This window comes from Danio rerio, chromosome 8, assembly GCF_052040795.2.
Source record: "Danio rerio strain M-AB ecotype USA chromosome 8, GRCz13ab, whole genome shotgun sequence".
Taxonomy (NCBI): Eukaryota; Metazoa; Chordata; class Actinopteri; order Cypriniformes; family Danionidae; genus Danio; species Danio rerio.
Genome location: NC_141028.1, coordinates 14,883,565 through 14,910,993, shown reverse-complemented (window position 1 = coordinate 14,910,993; position 27,429 = coordinate 14,883,565). Strand labels below are relative to the sequence as shown.

Genomic DNA, 27,429 nt, shown 5'->3' with positions numbered 1-27,429 from the left:
ATAATAGTAAAAAAAAACATTTAAAAAGCTCAATTTTACAAACCTCACTCCTTCCCATTTTGGATGCACTGAGTCAATGAGAGGACACTGGTCAATGGGCGGGGTCGCGGGAAGGTATATTTATGCCTAAAATTCTAATAAAATGTTATATAAATTGTTAAAATATTGATTTTTATGATGCAGCAAGTCCAGAGACTGTTGTGTACACCATGATTTATATAGAATTCAATTTAACGTGTGATAAAAAGGGGTCATGAACAAATATTTTCTCAATTCAACAGCGGCTTGGACCCGGAAACAGTATTTCATTTGTCACGGATACGTCATGACTTAACAAGCGAATTAGCTACAATCTCTCCCTCATTAGCATAGGATCCTTAGTCTTGTTTTTGAATCTGCCACTATGCTGATACATTTTTTGAAACTCACCAAAATGGTAAATTTAAGATCAAAGCCTAATGCTGCGTTCACACCAAATGTGGATGAAGCATCAAGCACGAGTGATTTACATGTTAAGTCAATGAATAGACATCCAGCGGCATGATTTGCGTGAATGAGGCATCTCGAATGACGTGGTGCCAGTTGTTAGTGTCCCGAGGGTAAATCCTCTTGCCGACACCGGACAACAGCTCATCAAACTGGGCTGGGCTCAGTCTGTAGCACTGCTGAAAGCTTCCATCATCCAGGTAAAGTTTCTGAAGGAGTTGATAAATTAACACAAAGCTGGGTGCACCTCTGAAAGGATCTAATGGATTTAAATATACACTGTAGCCCTTTCATTTTGAATCTTGGACCTTATTCTTGAAAGGAAAAAATGTTTGTAGCACCAAAAATGGCACATGTTAAAGTTAATTTGAATACTAATACTTTTAATACTGCTATTTTTATCATCCATGAACTTTTAAAAAGTTAAGCTTTACATTATTAATATTATTACGTTATTTTTTAAAATTATTATTCAGAAGGCCAAATTCTGATTAAGGAAAGTTGAATATGCTGGCCAGTTTGTTATTTTCCCAATAAATTACAATAGGCTAACTTTTTTTTTTTTTTTGTGTTACTTAAACTTTAATTCCTTTTTTCTAATAATATATTATATGACAAATCTGTATTTAAAAAAAAAAGTATTTGTTCTTATTTCTTCATTCTATATATTCAACAAACTTTTGGTACCTTAAAAAGCGTGGTTATGATGACCATCCAACAAGCCAATCCAACAAGCTAGTCCAGCTAAAAATAGTGCTTAAAATGTCACTTAAATGCAGTCTTCAAATCTCATTATTAAACAGAACATAAGGTGAATAACTGCAAAAAGGTCACCTTTTGAGAAAAAGGCTGGCTAATGAATTTCACGCACGAATGAAGTGAGCAAACTCAAAATGTTGGCCCGTCTATTTACGAGAGGGGTCTGGATGCAGACATGGTGCAGTGCAATCTGTGCTGCATCCAATGCTTTTTAATGGGATCACCTAACCCTACCCGTCACAGTGACATCACTCACTCTATTTAAGTGCATTGTGTGATGCACTTACTGGTCCCAATAGTGATGCAATCTCAGCTTGCTTCATAAAGGCTGCATCCAGATACTATTGCTATTAACGCACGACTAGCAGTAGCACCGCGTCGGGTGTGAACACAGCATAAGAGACAATTTCAAAGTGTCTTTAAAAAAAGGTGAAAAATTGAGCTGAAACTTCACATGCACATTTTTCATCTTGTAAAAAGAGACATAATAGTGTAGGACCCCTCGGTGCTCACTGCAGAGCCATTTAAGCATAGCTGAGCTCCAGCGAGGGGGAGCATGAGCTCTCGCTCCTCCTCCTATAAGCTGTTTTAATGCGTACACCAACCCCACCCCTAACCCCACCCCCAGTGACATCACTCATAGAAGTAGTGCAAGAAAGGAGGAGCGAGAGCTCATGCTCCCCCTCGCTGGAGCTCTGCTCTGCCCAAATGGCTCTGCAGTGAGCACCACTTGCTTTAATGCGAAACACAGCAGGTGAATAGGGTTCAAAAGTAGTAGTCATCATCATACTGCCCCCTAGCTGATTGATTACATTAAAAACTGCTATTTTTTTGTATTACCAAAAACAAAAAAACAATACACAACTGAGACTTTACTTAATTAAATGTGTTGATTTGCATAAATATTAAAAGGCACAACAATCTGAGTCAGATTCAAAATTCTTGTTTTGTTCTGGCATGTTAGAGTCGTAGTTTTTTATTTGTATTTAAGTGCTGTTGAGGTAAATATTTACGGCTCAGTGCGAGAGACAAACTCCTAAAAAACGGATTATAATAGAAATCTACAGACACAAATTGATAAAGTGCAAAAAAAGGAACACTTAAATGGGCAGTGAAATTAAAGTAACATTTTTTAGATATTAGTATTAGTATGTTAGTCTTCAAAGATATAAGCCATGTGGTACAAAACAGTGACAAAATTTGCACTTAAAAGAAATAAAACAGATATAAGCATGTAAGCTTGTAGTCTTCCATATTTCAGTTTCTCATCAAATCTTGACCAATCAAATGCTCTGTAGTATCAGATATTGCTTTTTATTTGATGCGCTTGAACTCATCCACTCTCATTAGCACAGCTGTGATAAAGCAAAACTATATTGGTTGATTATTTTAAAGGGGAGGAGCTAATCTATGTCCCACCCTCTTTTTGTTTTTCATTTGAGATTACGTCAAACATCCAATTAAAGATGCACGTTTCAAAGCACTTCAGGGGACCTTTAAATGGATAGTGCACCCAAGACACCAACATAAACAGCAAGGGTCCCGAAATGTTCAAAGGAAAGAAAAAGAAGCCAAAATTTGATCACTTCTTTCTCATGCTTAAGTGGTTTCTTTCTTCTGTTGAACGCAAAATAAGATATTTTGTAGAATGTTAAAAAATGGAAACCATTGACTTCCATAGTAGGAATAATAATAATAGAAGTCAATGGTTACAGATTTTCAACATTCTTCAAAATATCTTCTTTAGTGTTCAACAGAAGAAAGTCAAACCGGTTTGGAACAGGTAAATGATGACAGAATTTTCAGTCTTGGGTGAACTATCCTTTTAAGTGTGTGTTGGATGTTTTCTCCTCATTACACTGAAAATAAATTGTGTTTGTGTCTTCCCTTAATTGATCAGACTTGTTTATTTTGCCATTGAGATTCTTTTAATAGCATCCTACAAGTTTCCAAATCCACACTTAAATTGTGGCACCCAACAGCATGCAGCCCCTATCTGAATCTGAAGATCCAAGTCAACGTCTATGCTAGGTTGGAATAACGGCCTCATGCAAGAGTTATGAAGTGCATCCTCAAAATATTCCCACATTACTGCTGAGACGGAGTCACTGGGGCAACAGGAAGACCTACTGCTGACCTGAGGTCATCCTGTGGGGAATACAGTACGCTATAAAAAGACCCAGAGTATACTCATAACCACGTCTTTCACGAAAACATGGCAATAAACGTATGGGAGAGGATGGAGATTCTTCTTTTAAATAAACATTAGCTTTACCAGTACTCTATACAAAGCAAAATTAATGATTACTAAGAGTTAAATAACACATAATAATAATAATAATAATAATAATAATAATAATAATAATAATAATAATAATAATAATAGGGACAATGCAACACTTCAAATATAAAAAACAAGAATTTTATGGCAAATTATTATTAAATATTAAAATATGTACTACAATTTAAAATTCAGTAAAATCACATGATCCTTCAGAAATCATTCTCATATGCTGAGCTCAGAAATGTCATATTATTATCAATGTTAAAAGAGGATTGTTTGATAAAGAGAAACATAAATTATTCTGACATGATAAATGATTAATGTACATTTATTGTATTGTACATTGATCATTTAATACAGTTTGCTGAACTAAAACATTAATTTATTTACAATATGCATCTACTTACAGTTGTGGATTGTGAATTTATTCACTTTCAAGTGGTTCCAAGCCTTTGTGGGTTTCTTTATTCTGTTGAAAACAAAAGAAGGTATTCTGAAGAAAGCTGAAACCTGTAACCATTGACTTCCATAGTAGGAAAAACAAATTCTATGGAAGTCAATGATTACAGGACAATATAATGACAGTTCAATGCTTCTAAATAGCTAGTGTATGGAATTATATCCACATATTATACACTCACTGGCCACTTTATTTGGCACACCTGTCCAACTGCTCATCATTAATGCAAATTTCTAATCAGCCAATCACATGGCAGCAACTTGACACGGTCAAGATGATCTGCTGCAGTTCAAACCGAGTATCAGAACTAAGAAGAAAGGTGATTTAAGTGACTTTAAACGTGGCATGGTTGTTGGTGCCAGACGGGCTGGTCTGAGTATTTCAGAAACTGCTGATCTACTGGGATTTTCATGCACAACCATCTCTAGGGTTTACAGAGAATGGTCCGAAAAAGAGAAAATATCCAGTGAGCGGCAGTTCTGTGGGCGCAAAGGCCTTGTTGATGCCAGAGGTCAGAGGAGGATGGCCAGACTGGTTCAAGCTGATAGAAAGGCAACAGTAACTCAAATAACTACTCGTTATTATTGAGGTATGCAGAAGAGCAACTCTGAACGATCAACACGTCCAACCTTGAGGCAGATGGGCTACAGCAGCTGAAGACCACACCGGGTGCCACTCCTGTCAGCTAAGAACAGGAAACTGAGGCTCACCAAAACACAGGCTCGCCAAAATTGGACATTAGAAAATTGGAAAAAATTGTTGCCTGGTCTGATGAGTCTTGATTTCTGCTGCAACATTTGGATGGTAGGGGCAGAATTTGGCGTTAACAACATGGAAAGAACCATGGATCCATCATGCCTTGTATCAACGGTTCAGGCTAGTGGTGGTGGTGGTGTAATGGTGTGGGGCCCATTAGTAACAATTGAGCATCATGTCAACACAACAGCCTACCTGAGTATTGTTGCTGAGCATGTCCATCCCTTTATGAACACAGAATCATCTCAGACTGGTTTCTTGAATATGACAATGAGTTCACTGTACTCAAATGGCCTCCACAGTCACCAGAACTCAATCAAGTAGAGCATCTTTGGAACGGGAGATTCGCATCACGAATGTGCAGCAGACAAATCTGCAGCAACTGCGTGATGCTATCATGTCAATATGGATCAAAATCTCTGAGGAATATTTCCAGTACCTTATTGAATCTCTGCCACGAAGGATGAAGGCAGTTCAGAAGGCAAAAGGGGGTCCATACTGGTACTAGTAAGGTGTACCTAATAAAGTGGCCAATGAGTGTATCTTTCTAATACAAGATTTAGTTTAAAACTATAAACAAATGTCAATAAAAGTCACTTTATTAAACTGCAGAGTTAAATAATTTATTGAAAGTTGTCAGAGCAGATAACAAAATTCCACAATGCATATTTAGCAGATGCTTACATCTATAGCGACTAATGAGGACAACAAAAGGTAAACATATCAGCAAAAGAGCGAAATATAGCGACAAGTCCCAGTTAGTCTAACATTGTGCACATAAACCAATCATTTATTTTTAATAAACAGATTTTTTTCAAGCGTATAACAGGTGTTCACATTTCCTCTCTTTTAAATGACTACATTACACTAGATGTGTGCAAACAGGATGTACAAAACTTGCATGTGGCTTCATTGCATGGGTACTGTATGTATGTTAAAGATGGTTTCGCGAACATGACTTCTGGCTCTGATATAAGTGCTGATGCTTCGACCTCCCTAAAAAGGCCACCACAATGTTGTTACTTCCTGTGGTATTGCGGCCCACAAGTGTTGCAGTTTCTAAGCAAACCAGTTAAAATGTTCCTATAAGTTCATCTTGTCAGGCTTGCGTCTCTGGTGCACAGGAACTATTCATTAGAGCTCCCATCAATTTAAAATACAGTTTTTGAGTTGCTATCAGTATTGTTAGTTTTTGAGATATCTATAAGCTAGTGTGCTCTCAAACAGTGTGAAAAATGTGAAAATATAAATCTGATATAAACACGTAAAGCTTGAAGTTTGTCACTTCTGCTTAAAAATTGAACAATAATTTTATTCACGTCACCTCATACTTCAGTTTATGGTCAGAATTGGGACCAATCAAATGCTCTCTAGTGTTTGCCATGCCCCGCCCCCTTAAAAAGGGCTTCTCATTTGCTTTTCATTTGATGCAAAGCTTAACCACTCTAACTGGCAAGCGGAGATAAAACGCTATTGGCTGTTTTTTAAAGGGGAGGAGCTACACAATGCCCCACTCTATCTTCGTGTTTAGGTTGAGATTACGTCACACATTGTATATAAAATGCACATTTCAAAGCACTTCACAGGACATTTAAAGGATTAGTTCACCCAAAAATGAAGGAATTCTGTTATTAAATACTCTCATGTCGTTCCAATCCTCTGACAACTTCGTTTATCTTCAGAACACAAATTAAGATATTTTGGATGAAATCCGAGAGCTCTCTCATCCTCCATAGACAGGTTCCCAATATGTTCAAAGTAAAGAAAAGGACCCAAAAACATTTTCAAAACATTCCAAATTGACTTATAAAATTGTAATGTCACAAAGCTCCAAGAACACTTTCATGTGGCATTGTAAAAAGGACCTTGTTTGCCTATATTTTCCATATTTCTATATTTTTCCATCAGATCAGGGTGCACGTTTACTATGGGCATTATGATGCTACACTGTAAAAAAATGCTGGGTTTCACACAATCCTTTCATGTCACCCCAACACAAATCATTAACTTAATGCTTTTTAAAATTTTAAGTTGATTGAACATAAAACAATAGCCCCTTTCACACAGTAATACCGTTAAATACCCGGAAAATATCAGGAACGACATTACCAATAAATTCATAGAAGCGCTTTGCAAACAGGAGTGGACGTTACGAAATTTTTTTCCGGAAAAAAACATTCACACATACATTCCAAAATGCCAGTAAATTTGCCTCAAACATTTAATTTTCAGCATAATAATAATTATGAGCTGTTAAGCCAAGGCATGGTGGAATCTGACATAGTCCTGTATTGTTCAGTACTAATAAACAGCCAATATTAAAGTAATATGAATAACATTTGGTTTCCAAACTGAAGTGTTACCAAAAACAGAATTGGTGTTAAGTGGCAATGGAAATATGTGAAGCCTGTCGTTAATATCTGTGATCTCTGTACACCTGACGTAAAGGGTGTGTCTGGACTCTTTTGCATTAGTGACGAAGAGTCTGAGTTAATATTTACTTTGCAAGTCAATAGACTCTGACCTTGGTTCTTGGGAAAAAACTTGGGAAGTTTCTCACATTTGAAAGGCAAGACTCTGTCTGAAAAAACAATTATAATCAAATCGTAATGGAGTTCTTGTGATATTAATGGACATATGACTAGATAGAGGATGACACTCGATGAGTAAGTGTGTTTGTTTTTGGTGTAGGTGACACAATGACATCATCCCATAAAACCTGGACATTCTCCTCCATGCGGTCTAAGAGTAAGTATGAGTTGAAATGTATTTTAATAATCAATAAAAAAAGGAAAATGTATGAAGTATTATATGTTTCAAGATAATCAAAGATTGATTTGTCTTATATACACAGTGAGACCAGCACTTGATGAAGGGGAAAATCCTTTCAGGAGGAGATTATTTTCTTCTTTCAGAAATGATCGACGTGAACGTAAGCACACCTTTCTTTACATATCGATATTTGCTCTGCTTTGTAAATAGACTGTAAGAAAAACGTATTGATGCTGATCATCTTGGCCGATAGAAAAGTCTCATGAAGATGGTCCCAGTGATCTAGACAAAAGACGAGCTTTCTCAGATGGAGGAATTGATACCAACAAAGGTAAGACTTTCACTTGTTGAATATACTGAAGTGAAACAGGGAGTTTCCTCAACACATTCGATTCCTTGGGTCAGTTTAGGGTAGTAAAGAAGGTCGACTTCTGATATGTGCTATAAATAGGCTACTGTTTTCAGACCTGATGATGTGGAGCAGGTAGTGGTCACTAGTAGTAGTAGGCTATTTAAGTTTAGTTTTGGGTCAAAAATAAGATCTAGCATTTTGGAGTCTGCATCAAACATGAAAGAGAGTTAAGTGAGTTTAGACACAGGTAGAAACATTTTACTCGCAGGCTTCCATGTTTATAGTGTAAATTTTGTGAAAATATAGTCTTATATTATATATATATATATATATATATATATATATATATATATATATATATATATATATATATATATATATATATATATATATATATATATATATATACACACACACACAGTGGAAGTCAGAATTATAAGCCCCCTTTTGTTTTGTTTTTTATATTTCCCAAATGATTTTTAACAGTGCAATGAAATTTTCACAGTATGTCTGATAATATTTTTTCTTCAAGAGAAAGTCTTATTTGTTTTATTTTGGCTAGAATAAAAGCAGTTATTAATTTTTTAAAAACATTTTTGGGACATATTTATTAGCCCCTTTAAGCAAAAATTTTTTTGATAATCTACAGAACAAACCATCGTTATACAATAACTTGACTAATTACCCTAACCTGCCTAGTTCACCTTATTAACCTAGTTAAGCGTTTTAATGTCACTTTAAGCTGTATAGAAGTGTCTTGAAAAATATCTAGTCAAATATTATTTACTGTCATCATGGAAAAGATAAAATAAATCAGTTATAAGAAATAAGTTTTTAAAACTATTATGCTTAAAAATGTGCTGAAACAATCTTCCCAGAACAGAACAGAAATTGGGGGAAAAAATAAACAGGGACGGTAATAATTCAGGGGGGCTAATAATTCTGACTTCAACTGTATATATATATATATATATATATATATATATATATATATATATATATATATATATATATATATATATATATATATATATATATATATATAAAGACTATATATATATATATATATATATATATATATATATATATATATATATATATATATATATATATATATATATATATATATATATAAAGATAACTCATATTTAACCTTAAACCTTAAATAGAGTCTAAAATGTATCTTGAATTACTAATGTAGAATTATTAATGTCTTCAGGATTTTTTTAACATTAATAATAAAAAAGGAACCTGTAGACTGATTGACATACACTCACTGGCCACTTTATTTCTTATCAGCCAATCACATGGCACAAACTTAATGCATTTAGGCATGTATACATGGTCAAGACGATCTGCTGCAGTTCAAATTGAGCATCAGAATGGGGAAGAAAGGTGATTTAAGTGACTTTGAACATGGCATGAGTACTTCAAAAAATGTGAATCTAATGGTCCAGAAAAAGAGAGAAAATATCCAGTGAGCGGCAGTTCTGTGGGGGCAAATGCCTTGTTGATGCTAGAGGTCAGAGGACAATGGCCAGACTGGTTCCAGCTAATAGAAAGGCAACCGTAACTTAAATAACCTCTTGTTACAACCAAAGTATGTAGAAGAGCATCTCTGAGTGCACAACACATCCAACCTTGAGGCAGATGGGCTACAGCAGCAGAAGACCACACCGGGTGCCACTCCTGTCAGCTAAGAACAGGAAACTGAGGCTACAATTCACACACGCTCACCAAAATTGGACAATAGAACATTGGAAAAACATTGCCTCTAATGAGTCTTAATTTGTGCTGTGACATTTGGATGGTAGGGTCAGAATTTGATGGCAACAACATGAAAGCATGGATCCATCCTGCCTTGTATCAACGGTTCAGGCTGCTGGTGGTGGGGATGGTGTAAGAATCAGAACAGTCACCAGAACTCAATCCTATAGAGCACCTTTAGGATGTCGTGGAACGGGAGATTGCAACATGGATGTGCAACCGACAAATCTGTAGCAACTGCGTGATGCTATCATGTCAATATGGATCAAAATCTCTGAGGAATATTTCCAGTACCTTGTTGAGTCTATGCCATGAAGGATTAAAGCAGTTCTGAAGGCAAAAAAGGGGGTTCTATCCAGTAGTAGTAAGGTGTACCTAATAAAAAGGCCAGTGAGTGTATAACAAGTATCTTGAACCAGAGTGCACTTTTATTTAGTCTGGAAAAGAAATTGAAATAAAATCACTTTTACATAAAATAACTGACCAAGGCAGCAAAAAAAAAAATTGCTTGCTTCATGTTAAATCATTAGCATCTGAAAGGGGGATTTTCAATGAATCTTTAGGAACTAAACTTAATTTCATTGGGACAAAGAAATAAGTTATGCTAAATGTGGTCAACAAGCCGCATTTCATATTCGAAGGCAAAATATGTGAGGAAAAATAAACTATTAACGTCTTTAAGGCATAACCTGTCGATAGATATAAGAACTCCTGTTGAAGACTCGTTTGAATCTTTACATCAGTCCCTTGCACTTCACTTTACCGAGTCATTCGGAAATTTTAAGCCATCTTAAGACTGCTTTTTGTAGTGAAATAGCACTATGTTTTACATCATGATTAACAAATTGTGATGTTTTAGTTTAGTCGTAAGGCTCTCTTGAACTTACGAGTGATTCATTGGGAATCGGTTCGAATGAACGCTGATTCGAATTCAGAAACCACGCACATGCTGCTGCTTCCTCTCACTTTCATTCTCGGCAGTACAGTGGTCTTGTGCTGTGTGAGGAAACCACTGCCGTGTCTTCTCGGCACAAATATCACTTCAGCTCACAAACTTTGCGCAAAAGATTTAAACATGAACGGAATATCTGTCTCTAGTGTTAGAAGAAGAGGAACAAAGGCAAACGCACGGAAACACCGGAGTGAGTTCAATAATACTGTACTTTTACATTATAAACAGCGCTGGGTGAAGATACTTTTATCAGTATTATATTACAACCGTAAATCACTTTTTTTTAAAGAAACTAAATGTGTTAATTAGTCTCTTTTTAACTAAAGTAATATGAAAGTATGTGTTTACTTTTTTAAAGATAGGGTTGTAATATATTACTTTTGATTTTACCCAACATTGATTATAAATTGCATGTACTGTATATATTTTGTCAGTCGGTTTTTCAGGTTCTGGTAGGACTGGTTGAATATTTGCTGTCATAATTCTGTATTGACGTTTTACTGTTAACCGTCCGGCATGCAAGTTACATAAATGACATACAAAGCAGGTTAAGCGAGAGTTTTGTGGGTTATAGTAATTGCTGATGAAGGACTGATTAAAATAATCACATGTAAAAAAATAAAGTGCATTGGTTGAGATTGGAGTTTACATTTCAGCTGTCAAAACTAACATCTGGCTAAAAAAGTGTATATTTAACAAGGCATTTTAGGGAAGATTTCTGCATTAGTTTTATAAGGTTGCATTTGATAAACTCTGTTTTGCACTGTTATTGTTCAGGTGTCTTTCTCCCAGGTGAAGATTCTCCAGATATGGGAGCAATGAAGAGGATCAGTACCTTATTTTCATCTTTCCGTGGGAAAATCAGCAAAGACAGTAAGAACTGTGATTTATGCATTGCTTTATAATTGTCACTAGGTATGGGCTGGTATAAGTTTGTGATGATATGATAACCTTCGATAAAAAAACTCACGGTATCATGGTATTGTGATTACTGCTCTAAAATATGTTCTTTTTAAACATCTGGGAAAAAACAAACAAAAATCCCCCCCAAAAATGAACAAAACACATTTTATTTTAGGAAACATTTATAATATTTTGGAACAGTAAACATGCCAAGCTAAATAATTACAAAAAATAACTGACTTTGGCTCTCTTTGTTAGTTTCAAAAACACTGATTTCTTTACAACACATAAAAAAAATAATAATAAAAAACCCTTAAAATACCTTAGGAACGGTACAACTGAAAATTTGCAGGTTTTAAAATCTTGAAACTGGTTAGTGTCCCATTATTATCACATTGCTTTTTTTTTTTAAGTTGCATCACACACGGTCTCATATTAAACTATCCCCCTCTCTCTGTCTGTAAAGGGAGAGTTCACCCAAAAACAAAAATTGCCTTCATTTACTCACCCTTCACTTGTTTTCAACATGAATGTATATAACTTTCTCTTTTCATTAAACACAAAAGAATATATTTTGAAGAATGCTAGAAACCTGTAACCATTCACTTCTATAGTATTTGTCTTTCCTACTATGAAAGTCAATAGTTAAAGGTTTTCAGTTATCTTCAAAATATCTTCTTTTGTGTTCAACAGAAGAAAGAAACTCAACAACTTAAGAGAAAAAAACTTTTTTGGATTGCATTTCTTAACCCCTAATGTCGCTAGTTAAAACACTCAATGCATTTTTTTCAACACATGACATAATTTCTAAAATATCAGTCTTTACCAAATGGTTGATACAGTACGTCAGTTTATGGGAAAAGTACGGGAATTAATTCATTTATTATGAAAAATCAGAAAATATGAAGTGTAAGACCAATTTATTTAAAAACATTCAAAATAAATAATTTTTTAATCCTAGATCATCTTTATTTTTTGAAGTATGCTATAAAATATTTCAGATTCTCATTTTAACACTTTTATAATTATTTTTATTTTTTTTACAATAAAAGCAACATCAAGTCTAATAGTGCAACAGGATTATGTTTGAGTGATTTTTTTTGTACACCAACAATGCTGTGTGTGCAAACCATTGTCATTCTTTAAATCACTATAACAATCATTATTTAAAACAGTCAATATATGGTCAACCATTTGGTAGAGCAGCCAGTTAAAGGGTTAAAATGAAAAGTTATGTGTGAACTATCCCTTTAAGTCTGCTTTACATATCTATCTACTATCTTGCTTTGAATACCCAATGATTGCTTGATTACTGGTTCTATTGTTGCTTTTATTGATTAAACCTGATTAAATCTTAAGTCTTATTTGCTTTTTTTGCTAATTTTCTCATCTTTTACTAGTATGCACAATTTTGTTATTTCTAAATGTGCTTTATAAATAAATTTGGTACAGTATTATACTGCTTGCACAAGTGTAGAAAGTGACAATACAACCATGCACAATACAACTTCACTATGTATAACTTTTACTATTTACACGATGGCATTTACAGTATGTTTATATAAGTGCTGAAAAGCATCCTCAACGAATACACAACAAAACATCTAAAACTTTGTGTTTAGCTGTGGTCTCTGGCTTTATACTGCATATAAATATAGTTAACCTTGTCAAAACAGTTCACCATGACTCATCCGCGTGTCTCGTTGTGTAAGTAGGCCAAAATGCCTAAAAGGATTAGATTCTTTCAACCCGAAGTGCTTGAATGGAATTTATAAAGATTCGCTTGTAATATGTTGTTCATTTAAAATTCGTTTTATGAAGTCATGAGGAGGTTCACAAAGTCAGTCTGAGCACACAGATTTGCATGTGTTCCTTAGTGCACTGCTCGTCTTTTCAGTTATAAGCAGCAGTTATTGTTCTGTCCTTTATAGAAAGGCACATTGAGTGTTTCCATGGTGAGGCGAGTCAAGCTAGAACAAGACTTTAACTCGGTGGACTCCTGTGGTATTCCTGTCTGCTTTGTTTGCTCTGTGTTGGGGGAGGCTGCCAAAAAGCAGGCTCAAAAGGAAATGTTAAGAAAAATTCACAAAAGAGCTCCCGTCTTTCTCATCTCTAATTTTGTTTGTACTTGTCCATGGTTCAGCGTTATATTTTTGATAGTGCTTATGCTGAAGAGCAACATTGGAAAAGCTAAACGTTTATAAACAATTCCTCTGCTTTGGTTTTGGAGCTTTTCTGTTGATTGCATTTAAAGGGATAGTTTAAACAAAATGAAAATGTACTTAATATTTACTCAACCTTTCGAGCACAAAAGAGGATATTTTGAAGAATGTGGAAACCTGTAACTGTTGACTTGTTTTCCAACATTCTTCAAAGCATCTTTTGTGTTTAACAGAAGAAAGAAACTCATAAAGGTTTGAAACAAGTAAACGTTGAGTAAATGCTGACAGCATTTTCATTTTTGACCTAACTGTCTCTTTAAATAGTGGTAAACATTTCATGTCTGCTAATGTGCGTGTGTTTTTGTAGGAACTAGCAAGGAGCCAGAGTCACCTGGTAGCACAGAGCTTTCCCCTGTGGAAGAAAAGGCGAAGGAGCAGCGATACGCCAGCGGGCAGTTTTTCTTCGAATATCTGGTGGTGGTTCGACCTAAGAAGACCAAAGATGGGATTTACGAGCCACAGATCAACTATCAGTTCCCTAAGGTGATGAAAAGACCATGTGCTCTGCATGTAGGCGCTTGTATACAATGCCTGCAGAAAGCATTTAGTACTTCTGTATCATTGAAACTGCTTCCATTGAAAACTTTTTATTTGCAGTACATTTATTGATTCAGTAAATGCGTAAATTTAAAGTGGAATGTTACAACAGCTTTCTGCATTAGGAATCACATTGTTAGGGATTATGTGTCCTTAGATTAAATAGAATTTTTTGTAGTGCTGAGAAAAAAATAATCGCATTATTAAATCACATCCAAAATAAGTGTAATTAAATACACACATGTATGAATATATTTGGGATATGTTTATTTATATTTAGATATAAAATATGTGTATATGATACAAATTATATATAAATTTAAATACAAATTTGTTTTGTATATTTTTGTTTTTATGTACAGTTGAAATCAGAATTATTAGCCCCTTGTTTATTTTTTTCCCCAATTTCTGTTTAACGGAAAGCAGATTTTTTAAACACATTTCTGAACATAATACTTTTAATAACTCATTTCTAATAACTGATTTATTTTATCTTTGCCATGATGACAGTAAATAATATTTGACGAGATATTTTTCAAGACACTTCTATACAGCTTATGCCTAGTTCAGACTGCGTGATTTTAGCCCCGATTTTGGCTCGCCGACAGGTTTTGAGACATCGCCAACAAATGCCTGAAATCACAGGCAAATCGCTGCTCGTGCACGTGCGTGACAATCACACAGTATGAACTTTCAAAGACGTAATCTGAGAGAATCGTCGATGAGTCGCCGATGCCTGCGAGATATTTGGCATGCTAAATATCTGGAGCTGTCGGCGATTCAAATCATGCCGTGTGAATTGAGTTTTGACTGAAAATAACATCAGCCATCGCCTACAGCCAATGAGAGCAGCTTTCACTTGTGTGTGCGTGTGTGTATACCTGCTGCAGGCCAGCGGGAGGCTGAAGGAGAAACTAAAAGCGCTCTTTTTCGGTTTATTTGGACCCACGAAATGGAGGAAAAACTAGTGGAGGTTTGACAGGACTCAGGAGCAACCGTGTCTGTTTGACGTTTTATACAGAAAGAAATTAGTTTATTATCAACGTTGAGGAGAAATGGCTAATTCCCTTTAAACCCAGGTGAGCAAATATGTACATTTTCTACCCCATTAAAGGCTTCCTTCTCATTATGTAGTTAATAACAAAAGATATACTACGTGTTTTTGGCTGTGAGACGTAGTTTGGACGAAGTTGTCGGCGATTCTTCCTACAGTAAAGTCATGCAATGTGAATGTCCCTGTCGCCGATCCATCTTGCAGTGTAAACGAAGCAGCGACGAAACGCTAGCCCAGATAGTCATGCAGTGTGAAAACATCTGTGACATGACTACTTTGAAAATCATGCAGTCTGAACTCGGCATTAAAGTGACATTTAAAGGCTTAAAGGGCCATGAAACCCCCTTGTTTAAGCAGGGTTTTTTCACACCTCTACTTTTGAAAAAGTCAGGAAAGTGGGAACTCTGTTTAGGGGGGAGTGTCGGAGGAGCAAAAGAGAGAGGGTCTGTAAAAAATGTGCATAAAAATGGTAGTGTCGATTTGGGCACGCGTTGATTTTCATAGTTAAAACACACACACGCACGCACGCACGCACGCACGCACGCACGCACGCACGCACGCACGCACGCACGCACGCACGCACGCACACACACACACACACACACACACACACAGGGGAGAAAGTTTTTACATGGACACCAGTAATCAAATTATTTAATAAATTATTAAATGGTGGACTTTAACTGCAGTTTGGCTCTTTCATTCAGGGAATTCATTCATGCCTCTCGTGACAAACAAGATATTCGATTCGAGGAACTGCTCTAAGCGTGTATTTTTTTATGCAATGTTTGTTACCGCACAGCGAATGAGAGAACAAAAAAAACTCGTAAAAACCAGTTTACACCCCGCACCCCCCCCCCCAATATGTATATCTTTAAATGTAAAAAATAACGTTTGACTATATGAGTAACTAAAAATCGTTTTCTCTTTGTAATGAGCGCAGAAGGATGGCATGGTGCGATTTCAGAAGGAGGAGGAAGAGAAGACGTTAAAGGCACTGACCCTCTTCTGCTTTCCGGAAGGTGTTAACTGGGCGCCCTTAACAGAATATCCCAGGTACTGGAGTGTGACCACACACATTATTCCTCCCAGCATGTCCAGAAACTCTGTTTTTCACTTTTTCACTCGCTTTTTTTTCTCTCTATTTTACAGTGAAACATTCTCTTTCGTGCTTACAGATGTTGATGGAACAAGGAAGAATGGATACTGTAGGAGGCTGCTGGTAAATGCTGACTGGACCCATTAGTGACACTTCCTGTAGTTTTTGCTCAGAACTTAACATTAATTAGTTTGAACAGAATCTCTGAATCTAAGTGTTGACACATTTGCACAATGTCTTTTAAACAAACGCCTACATTACCCTGTCAACATACTGTAGCAACAGGAAAACACCTCCAACATTTTCTTCAGAAAAGTCTAGATATTTTTGTAATAAATGAAGAAGGTTATTACTGTGTGATTTGATTGTTTCTAACAAATCTTTTCTTGTTTAGCCTGATGGGAAGGGTGCTCGTCTGCCTGAAGCCTACTGCATCATCAGTAATGTGGCCTGTTTTGGGCTCTTTTCCAAGGTAAAAAGTTACTGCACTCTAAGTCATCTCTAATTCGATTTGCACTGTAGTTTTTTGGGGGGGATTTTCTGGTGTTGATTTACTGCTTTTCTTCAGTAATTGCTTATCTGAAGTAATTTTCTAGACTGAGATAGGTTGTGTAAGATGTATTCTCCCAAATGAGCTGTCCATTTACTGTCCGAACTCAATGCTACAGTTATTGGAGAATGTTTTGCTTGTTGAGTTGACCTTTGTGCACGTACTTTTTTCTCTGTGATTGTTCAACATGACTGGAAATGAGTGTGTGTTTGTTCAGGGCAAACATCAAAGGCAGCTAATGGAATCTTAAAGGACTAGTCATATTACAGATGCTTGTGTTTGTAAAGTTTCTATTGCTGTTACTTAGGCGCTGTTTACACTGCCCGTTAAATGTGACCCAATTATGATTTTTTGCTCATATGTGCCAGTAGGCCCATACAGAATCTTTAATTTAATTATAGTCATTAAAATAATTTAATAATTAGTCATTGAAGCAGAATGTGAAAACTTTTATCCTCAGCTAAAATGTTGCTACAATTTTTTTTGTATGGGCGATATATATCTTCATGTTAAGTCGTGACGTATGGAACACTTTTTCCGGGTCCAAGCCTCTATTCATTTGAATTGAGAAAATATTCGTTTATGATCACTTTTTAGTCATATCACATGTTAAAGTGAATTTTATATAAAATCATAGTGTACATAACAGTCTCTATCCTTGCTGCATCACAAATATAAAAATTAAATATTTAAAAAAAAAGAATAACTTTCTGGCCATTGGATATTAGGCATGTATTACATCTCTTTGTAAACATTTATCATTACCATTTGATGAGTCTCCACATACATTTTGTCAGAGCGTCTGAATCCGGAAGCCACTTCACATGATGTCACACTTAACATGCGGATTGCATTACCAAAAATGATTGAGGTCATGTCCGTGTTTTGTGTGATAAGTCAATACATTGGTTATTGTGACGGGCCTATTTTTAACTCTCTGAAATATATTGCACATACCTATTTTTCCAGTCTTCTGCATCACATTATCCTTCAGAATAAAATCTAATTTGTTAAGTCTAATTTCTCAAAATTTCATATTATTTGAAGACTTAACAGCCCAGTGGTGTTGCTCGCCGCAGATGCTGGGAGTTTCTCAACTTTCCAAGCGCTAAGTTTATACAGTTAAAATCAGAATTATTAAACCCCCTTTGAATATTTTTTTCTTTTAAAAATATTTCTTTTTTTGCAGTCTTTAATTTAAAAAAAAAACATTTTAGGGTCAAAATTATTAGCAATTAATATTTTATTTATTAGTAATTAATTATTACTAATTAATTATTATTAATTACTTTTTTCAGAACTGCTGGTTTAAATCTAAATTTTTAGATATCAACTGAAACGCTGAGAGAAATAAGCCAGATTTAAACTACAAGGAATAGTAGCAATGTTGAGAAAATTCTGTATAAAGAGAAAAAAATATCAGAATTGTGAAATATTAGTAATAAATAATGTGAAATAAACTTTCCTTTTTAATCAAAATTCATATTCTGAGAGTTTTTTTATCAATAATTGAGAGTTTTTTCTGTAAATTGTAAGACATTTTTTATTTTTTATTAAAATAATTAGATTTAATTATATTAGATTATATTTAAAGCCTTTTTATTGCATTACAGGAACAAGCTTACAGCATTCTGTGAGCTTCTAGCTGTGAGGTGACAGTGCTAACCACTGAGCTACCGAGTCGCCCCCTGACTGATCCTAAATTTTCAGTTTTTCACCTGTTATATTTTGTTAAAAGAAAAATAAAGTTTTATTTTAGTAATTCTACGGTATTTCTCTGTCTCGTAGATCTTTGATGAGGTGGAGCAGCGCAGAAAGATCTCCATGGCTATGATTTACCCATTTATGCAGAGCCTGAGGGAGGCGGCGTTTCCTGCCCCTGGAAACACTGTTAATATCAAGAGCTTTATTCCAGATAGAGGCACTGAGGTAAGAGCTAGTCATAAACATGGGCTGATCCTGCATACAAAAACATCTGAATAGATTGGATCCTATTCACCTCTGAATGTAGCACCTTTACTTTATTCTAATTTAAACTAATCAGAAATCTTTCTAATTTTGCTTTATTCTAATAAAATATTAAAAGTAATTTATTTAAAAAAATATTTTATTTAACATTAAGAAGAATGAAGAATAAAGAAGGTAAAGATGGAGCTGAGCCGAAACGCAAAGGTCTCGATTTACCGGTCAATCCACGTTCCTACTCTCACCTATGGTCATGAACTTTGCGTAATGCCCGAAAGGACAAGATCTCGTATACAAGCAGCCGAAATGAGTTTCCTTCACAGGGTGGCAGGATAGGATGAGGAGCTCTGTTACCCGGGAGGAGCTAGGAGTAGAGCCGCTGCTCCTCTACATTGAGAGAAGTCAGTTGAGGTGGCTCAGGCATCTGTTTCGTGCCTCCTGGACACCTACCTAGGGAGGTGTTCCAGGCATGTCCCAACTGGAGGAGCCCTCGGGGAAGACCCAGGACAACCTGGAAGGACTTTGTCTCTCGGCTGGCCTGGGAATGCCTCAGGATCCCCCAGAGGAGCTGGGGGAAGTGTCTGGGTAGAGGGATGACTGGGGCTCTCTCCTGAGACTGCTGTCCTTGTTATCCGGCCCATTCATGAAAATGAATGAATTAATATTTTATTTATTTGTTTTTTAAATTATTCAAATTTTTTCTAAATGACTGAAAAGCTCGGCTGATATTCTGATTATTAGTAATTAGTAATTAAAAGATTGTGGGGTTGGATTACTCTGCATTGTACATGAATGTTGGCAAACATTGACTAAAACAGACAATGTTTTTACTGTAAGATACACAGGCAGTGTTTGGTAACACTTTCCATTTCCAGTGTATTTAGAGCAGTTGAGTCTACATCAAAACATCAAAAAACTAGTATTAGTCAATCATTTCCCATCCAAAAAAAGGAAAAGAGTATGGGGAAATTTAATAAGGGTGTAAATTCTTGGAAGAGAATAAATGCTGGTTTCCCACTTTTCTCTCTCCAGTAATTATAAAGCATTGAGGGTTAATTACAGCACATTAAAGGAGGGTAAAGTAATACCTCTCTAATTCCAAACAAGCGGACAGGCAGGCAGAGACTTGCTGTCCACAAACACGCAGATCCTCAGCTCTGTCAAAGCAGCAGGAAATTGCAGTGAGGTAATAGCTGAGGGGGAAAAGGGTCAGAGATGAGCTGCTTCATGTAGGTATGTTCTCATGTGCTGCTCCAACTTGATTCAGTTCTGCAGAATATAGAACATTCCATTCAGATGATCTGCAATAACAGTAGTAAATCAATAATTCTGCAGTGATTTTTAACTTATCAGTGTGCTTTTGTGATCTATGCATTTAACAAATGCTATTTTATTAGGTTTTTTAAGAATTATGTATGTAACAGTGTTAATTTCATTCAAAGAAAAATTTTTGTGACAAACAAGTTTATACCGATGAAAATGAGACAAAAATGGTAGGGACATTTTTTGGAAATTAGGAATTAGTCTGGGTGAAAAATAATAGATGATAATATCTAGTTAAATAATAAATAATAATAATAACAAATAATTAATAATAATAATCTTGGTGAATAATACATCAGAATTAATCTTGGTGTGTGATGCGTGATGCTCATGCACATTTAAAAAGTAACTGATCCATAGTTTACACGGGATGTGATAACATTATCTTTCATAAAAAAAAATTATATATTAAATTTGAAGTTTTATTAAACTTTAATTTGCAATATTTTGTTTAAATTAATGTACTCAATATTTTAATTGAATTAACCAAATATATTTAGATTATTCAACTAAAATCTTATGAGATTTTGTTGACTTAAGGTAAAATGATTCAGATGACTAAAGTATGACTAAAACTGAATTTTGGTCAAAAGACTAAAACTAAATAAAAATTAACACGGGTATGTATTAATTTTACGAAATTTAATATGCATTTTATATTTTTCTGATCTAATTAAATCTGGTTCAGACTCAAAATACTATTTGAAGATGCAAACATTTAACATTTGAATCACTCTAATTGACTGAAAACCTGAAATTCTGACTAACAGTTACTTTCTCACTGTTCCCTCCTCCCACCACTAGTATTTATTTTTATCTTTGAGACACTGTGTTCACCTTTGGACCCAGTCTAGCCAATAGCATCATAGCACCTACAGGAAAGGCAGGTTTAAAGATAGTAAGGTCCCAGGTCAAATTTGCCTTAACAACCTATGCATGCAACACACAAACACTTAGCACAGAAATATTTGCAATTCAGATATCACAGATACTATTACTGCAATCATTGTTCTTTATATTGTACAGTCCTACTATATATCTATTATTCAATGAGTGGTTCCAGCTTTCCACATAATCTATCTATTACTATACACTAGGGATGTAACGGTATTGTAAATACCGTCATACCGCAATATAAATTTTTTTCGATATTACCGAAGTCGCATGACTCGGTAAAACTATAGGTCTTCTGAGAAAATTTGCTCAGGCGAATGAAGCGAACGGGACGTAGCTGAAACTTCATTTCCCATCAGCCCAGGCGTGGCCATAATCCTTTGCGGTCTGTTGTCGCTACAGATCCAGTAATGCGGAAATGGAGTGTGCTGCTAGTAGCGGAGATGAAAAAAAGATGGAAATGATCGAACCTAAAGCGGGTGTTGTCGCCGCGCGCGTGCTGAATAGCGGTGCTGTCGCGCGCGTTCTGATCAGCTGTGTTGTGGCGCGCGTATTGTAAAGCGCCGAGGGGGGGTTGAGCGCGCATACTCAAGAGAGGTGTTGTCGCGCGCCTACTGAAGGGCTGGATTGGACGGAGGTTGTGTCGCGTCGCGGGGGCACTTTTGATCGTTTTGGAAGGGCATTTTCTATCCAAGACTAAAAAGGGCATGTGCACTGCACAGGTTGAGCCCTATGTGTGCACGTGCCTGCAAGTTGGGGAATACGACTAATAACAGTCATGGGGACTGCAGAAACACAGCACACTGTTCAGATTGATGCAGACATTGACTTGTACCGCAAAGAGATCTCTATCTCACTCATGGTTTGTCTTCTCAAGTGGTGGAAAGACAATGCACAACGTTACCCACTGCTGTCAACATGGGCCAAGTCATATCTCTCTTGTCCCAGAAACCTCAGTCCCAAATGAGAGGGTTTTTTTCTGTTGCAGGGGACATTGTAAATACCCAGAGATACCAGCTTTTACCAGATTATAATTATATGATAATTTTCCTTTAAACCCATCTCTATCTAAGTGAGTGAGTGATTAAATGTTGAATGTGGTGAGTTTTCAACAATACTAAATTGAAACTTTATTTTTTTACATGGTTTAATAATTTTTTGTTATTAAAATTGAAGTTAGTGTTTCAAAGCTTACAGATAGATGGCTAATTTGTATGTCATTGACACTTTTGGCACTTTTTTGGAGTATTTTCAAAAGTTTTTTTTTCCTGTAAATGATTCAATAAATACCGTACCGTGACATTCATACCGAGGTATTACCGAACCGTGAAATTCTGATACCGTTACATCCCTACTATACACTCAGTAATACATTTGTCTGTCTATCTATCAATCTGTCTGTCTATATATATGTCAGTCTGTCTGTCAATCTCTAGGGTGTTGCACAACAGATGTGCCGCTCGGCGACGCAACACATCGTGCAGTGCCATGCATTTTAGAATTCTAAACATAGGTTTCTATCAGGGTGCGCACACCGGCGTTGCAAGTCGGCGGCTGTCCGCAGCAACCAGCCACGACTCAGGACACTGTTCATATTTCTGCCCCACCACACAGCGCCATCTGAATAGTTTCATTTTAAATAGCAAGCGAATATGTGCGTCTGGTGTGCAATACTTTCAATTGTCATGTGCGCGCTGTGTCGCGGCACTGAGCAGCGCATCTGGTGTGCAACCTGCTTATTCATCCATCCATCTATCTATCTGTCTGTCTGTCGGTCTGTCTACTAAAAATCTGGGTTAGGCCACAGCCATGTCATAAAAAAACGAAATATGAGAACTAACAACACTTAACACAACAAATTAAACTAAAAAACACACCCAATGAAAACACAGCGAGTTGTTTTGAACTGGAATAATCCATTAGAACAGTGTTTCCCAACCACACTCCTGGAGAACCACCAGCTCTGCACATTTTCCATATTTCCTCGACCAAACAAACCTGATTCAGATCATCAGCTCATTGGCAGAGACTGAAAGACCTGATATGGGTGTGACAGAGGAGATCTCCAAAATATGCAATGTTAGTGGTCCTCCAGGAACGTGGTTGAGAAAAACTGCATTAGAACCAACACATTTTCTGAAAAAATTAACCAGAAGCTTATTACCACTGTACATTATAGTTATATAAATATTAAAATGTCTATTTACCTTACTACAGATCATCAGTTTGACTCGTCCGACAGACTCGTGGCTGGAACATGTGGATTTCCGCACGCTGTTCAGATGCCTGTCAGATGATGAGGTTCTAGAGGTGTTTGCCTCTACTGTGCTTGAGCGGAGGATTATCTTCATCGCTGAGGAGCTTGGGTACTAAAATAAGCATGTATACAGTACATAAAATATCACACTGATTTAACATTGATTAAACCCATACAATCTCTGTGCAGTACATTGTCTCAGGTGATCCACGCTGTGGCTGTTCTCCTGTATCCATTCATCTGGCAGCACACGCTTATTTCCATAGTTCCTGAGATCCTCATAGATGTTGTGATGGCGCCCACTCCATACCTGCTAGGGGTCCAGAAAAGACTCGCCCATTTAGTCACCGACCAGACCGATGTGAGTGACCACAGCTTAAAGGGTTAGTTCACCCAAAATATGTTAATTCTGTTATTAATTACTCACCCTAATGTCATTCCAAACCCCTGAGACCTAAATATCTAAAAGTATTTTTAAATCTGAGAGCTCTCTAGTTCGTCCTAACTTATTCAAAGTCTAGAACAATACCAAAAAACATCCTCAAAACATTAAGCCATATGCATTCAGTACAAGCGGCAACCTCCCGCTCTCCCTCAGGAAGCCAATACGGAAGTAACTAAAACTGCAATTCATCTGAAATTCCGCTAGTCCTGGCCGTGGAGCTCCTGGCTCCAAAATAGAGCAAATTTCAATTGAGCCCACTGTTAGAATGGCCAACTTTACAGCAGAAAAAAAGGTGTTTACAGCCTGGTACAAAAAAAGATTTTGGTTAATACAGCTAATATTACCCTTCATGACAACTGTGAGGGGGTGAATTTTTTATAACTCATCCGTTTCCTTTATATTAAGTTATATTAAGTATGCATAATTAAGGGCGTGGCCACTTGAGTGACAGCTAGGTCTCGTTGGTCGCCGTCACGTCACCTCAGCTGAATCCTGCAGATTAGCCACTGAACTCGGCATATTTACCGTATTTCTGTGTTGTTTTATGTGGCTTTACACAGTCGACTGCCTTTTGCACTTGTTTCCTACAATTATTAGATGGCATGGCATGCTGAGTGCACTTAATTGTGCTCACAAACCATTCACGTGGCCTCCGTTTCCCATGTGAGTAAAGTTATATACTTATATACCATCTCTATAAATGTATTTGTTTTATTTAAGATAATTTATCGTTTATATTTATATTTAGAGCTGTACTGAACTCCAGAATCTGTCAGATTGATTAGCTGTAGGCTCTAGAACAGTCATCTGAAGCGTTGTCATACAGTGTTATGCTGGATTTCATCAATAGTCTTACATTAACTAACACAGACTATATCTGAAGTTTTTGAAAGTAATTTGCGTTTTCCTCCTGTTGAAAAACGTCATATGAACAATGTTTAGTGGCTCAATGTATCACAGCAGTGTTTTTAAAAGTCTAAACACTTTATTGATGTAGTATACAACCAAGCACAAGTGGTCAGAATACAAACGAGTCACAGGTGATAAAGTATTAAGCGTTCTCCCAAAGTAAAGTGTGTCTGAACCAGGTCCAAGCTAAATGCCAGCAGGTGTCTGTAGCTCCGCTCACTCTCCGCCTCTTTGCCCTTGTTTGGTATCCCGCCGTGGGTGTGATGACGCGCAAACAAAATGGCGACTGTTGGCCGCGCCTACTTGTGGCTTCTTTTGCGCTCTTTAGAAACCTATGACTGACATCATGGATACTACGTCCATATATTTTACAGTCTATGATTCAGTATAGGGCTGGGTGATTTATTGAATTAATTAAGCAAAGCACATCGTGCATATCTTCTCAAGAAAGCAAGGTGTGCTTTTTTAGTAAATTTCCAGAATGCCAGATGGTGCTCTTGCTGAAACCAACAAACCAGTCCAAATACACACAAAGAAACCAACAAAACCTTGCCTTGCCTTGAATTTCTGAACAAACTGAAAAAAATTAACTGCTTTCATTGACTCAGCGTGATTAATAATGAGAAGGCTATGGAATCATCTCACAGAAGCATTTATTCAAACACTTAAGGCTGGGCGATATTGCAAAAAAAATATCACGATATCATGTTTCATATCAATATCAATAATTATCGGTATCAGTAATTGTTGAATATTTTTTTAACAAAACATTTAGGATTATTAGTTTTTTTTTAACCACTTTATTTTAAATTACCAACATTACTAAGACAAATAGTTTTAATAGTTAAAAACTAAAAATTTTAAACAAAATCTAATTATAAAATATGCGTAAGGGTTAAAGAGACTCTTAAACTTGATTAATAAAATGTTACAAAGTATGTGCAATAGTACAGTTAGATCAACATCTGTAAGGTGTCAATAATAATAATGATATTGTAAACCTCAAACTCTGTCAACAAAACAAATTATGATAATCAAATCTGAGCTTTTTAAGTAAAGGAACTAACCATCGTTATTCAAATACATACTGCAACATTACAAATTGTGAAGTTGAATGACTACATTACCCCCTATGCTAAAAAAATCTTTCAGATAGGGAGCAGGCTGGAATGCATGAGAAAAGAAACCAAAAAGCCACTCTGGCGACATCCTTACATCCATTTTTATTTACAATCTCATCACTGCTGCCTGCCACCTCACTCATTTATGCATGTGTTGTTATTCTGACCTGAAGTGACAAGCTCGAGTCCAGTTTCCTTCACAATTTTCTATACTCAACTGTAGTTAGATAACGAGTTTGGAGTAAAAACATGTTATTATATGTTGTAATTTCACATGCAGCTTTAACTAGCCATTGAGAAGCAACACAAACAGACGTCATAATTGCAGAAAGATTATCTTGATGTCATTTAAACACAGCTGGCGGATTACTAGAACCGGATTTACTGACAAAATGTGCATGGAAATAACCCATGGAACAAAATCAATGCCTAAAGTCTTGAATTAAAAAGCTTGTTGAATATCACAAACTGAAAAAAATAATACACCGTATTAACAAGTTCTTGCATTTTAATGACTTGAATTCCAATGTTTAACAGTTCCAAGTAAACTGTTTTGTGACATCCTCATAAAATCTCTCTGGTTTTGAAAATCTTTGTTCGTAATTGTTCTTAGCCCTGTCAATGTTTATCTATTTTGTATTATTATTATAATATTTCCTCTCCTGTTTCTCTTACGTTTATATTCTTTAGCTGTCAATATAATACTTAGCGTCTATGGAAGAAAGAGTCAATAAAGATAGACAATGTTTAACATCATATTCATCAAAAGACGGTTTATGTGCAAGTAACCGCACCGGTCCGAGCAGGTAACGAGCCAGCATGGGAGACAAGCTCCGATAAGATTGCAGAACAACGTCTGTCCCTGGATTCCGAGGGGTGAGCTTTACGCGATCAGCTGGCTTCCGTTACATAAGGGCAAATATAGATGACTAAAACCTCATTTACTCATTTTACTCATACTTTTTATTATTTATATTGTCCACAGCATTGATATTAAAATTGAATGCTACTTTTTTGCCTTTATTAGCCTTTTTCTCGCCTGTTTACTGGGTTAAAAATCTTACATTATTCCATCTCCACCTGCTGGTGAAAGCTAAAGCAGCTGGCGATCTTCAATCTGCAATCTATTGCTTCTCCTGCAGTTCCCGGATGTAATGTTGAATTTTATCAGTCGAATTTGATCCACGGAATTTATGGAAGCGAATATTAGAACTGAAATAAAATGAACTGAAAATGACCTTTTGAATATTATACATCGTATTTTTAAAGGGTATTGAATATTTTGTAAGTGAAATCTGAAAATTGAATATGAATTATTGAATTTTTAAGTATGAAAACGTGTTTGAAATATTTTTCGTTGAAATATTCACAGCTTAAATAAACAGATATGTTAAATTTCAGGACCTAAAAATACAAACCCTGGAATTCAAGTCATTAAAATGCAAGAACTTGTTAATACGGTGTATTATTTTTTTCAGTTTGTGATATTCAACAAGCTTTTTAATTCAAGACTTTAGGCATTGATTTTGTTCCATAATAACCTCGATTAAACTGCCCAGCTT

At 36.0% G+C, this 27,429-nt stretch overlaps 1 protein-coding gene and 1 long non-coding RNA gene across 7 annotated transcripts in view; one reads left to right on the top strand and one right to left on the bottom strand.

Annotated features, from left to right (window-relative positions):
* LOC147842593 (uncharacterized) overlaps positions 1–27,429 on the bottom strand; it is a 195,838-nt gene that overhangs the window by 4,987 nt on the left and 163,422 nt on the right. Inside the window, exons 1-2 of one of the 2 annotated variants that reach the window (XR_015497714.1) lie at positions 1,959–2,086; positions 317–395 (exon numbers count right to left, since the gene is read on the bottom strand). The exons of the other annotated variant lie outside the window; for it this stretch is intronic. This is a non-coding gene — a long non-coding RNA (uncharacterized LOC147842593). Of the gene's footprint in view, positions 1–316; positions 396–1,958; positions 2,087–27,429 lie in introns of those variants that run through there. 2 annotated transcript variants of the gene reach the window in all.
* The window catches only part of dennd2da (DENN/MADD domain containing 2Da), a 40,622-nt gene that overhangs the window by 7,337 nt on the left and 5,856 nt on the right, over positions 1–27,429 (top strand). Inside the window, exons 1-12 of one of the 5 annotated variants that reach the window (XM_087263896.1) lie at positions 7,177–7,314; positions 7,437–7,493; positions 7,600–7,677; positions 7,771–7,848; positions 11,366–11,461; positions 14,021–14,196; positions 16,248–16,360; positions 16,457–16,526; positions 16,798–16,875; positions 18,742–18,882; positions 23,353–23,501; positions 23,582–23,753. In XM_087263896.1, the coding sequence (XP_087120022.1) occupies positions 7,445–7,493; positions 7,600–7,677; positions 7,771–7,848; positions 11,366–11,461; positions 14,021–14,196; positions 16,248–16,360; positions 16,457–16,526; positions 16,798–16,875; positions 18,742–18,882; positions 23,353–23,501; positions 23,582–23,753 (1,200 nt within the window). In that variant the 5' untranslated portion in view covers positions 7,177–7,314; positions 7,437–7,444. 5 annotated transcript variants of the gene reach the window in all.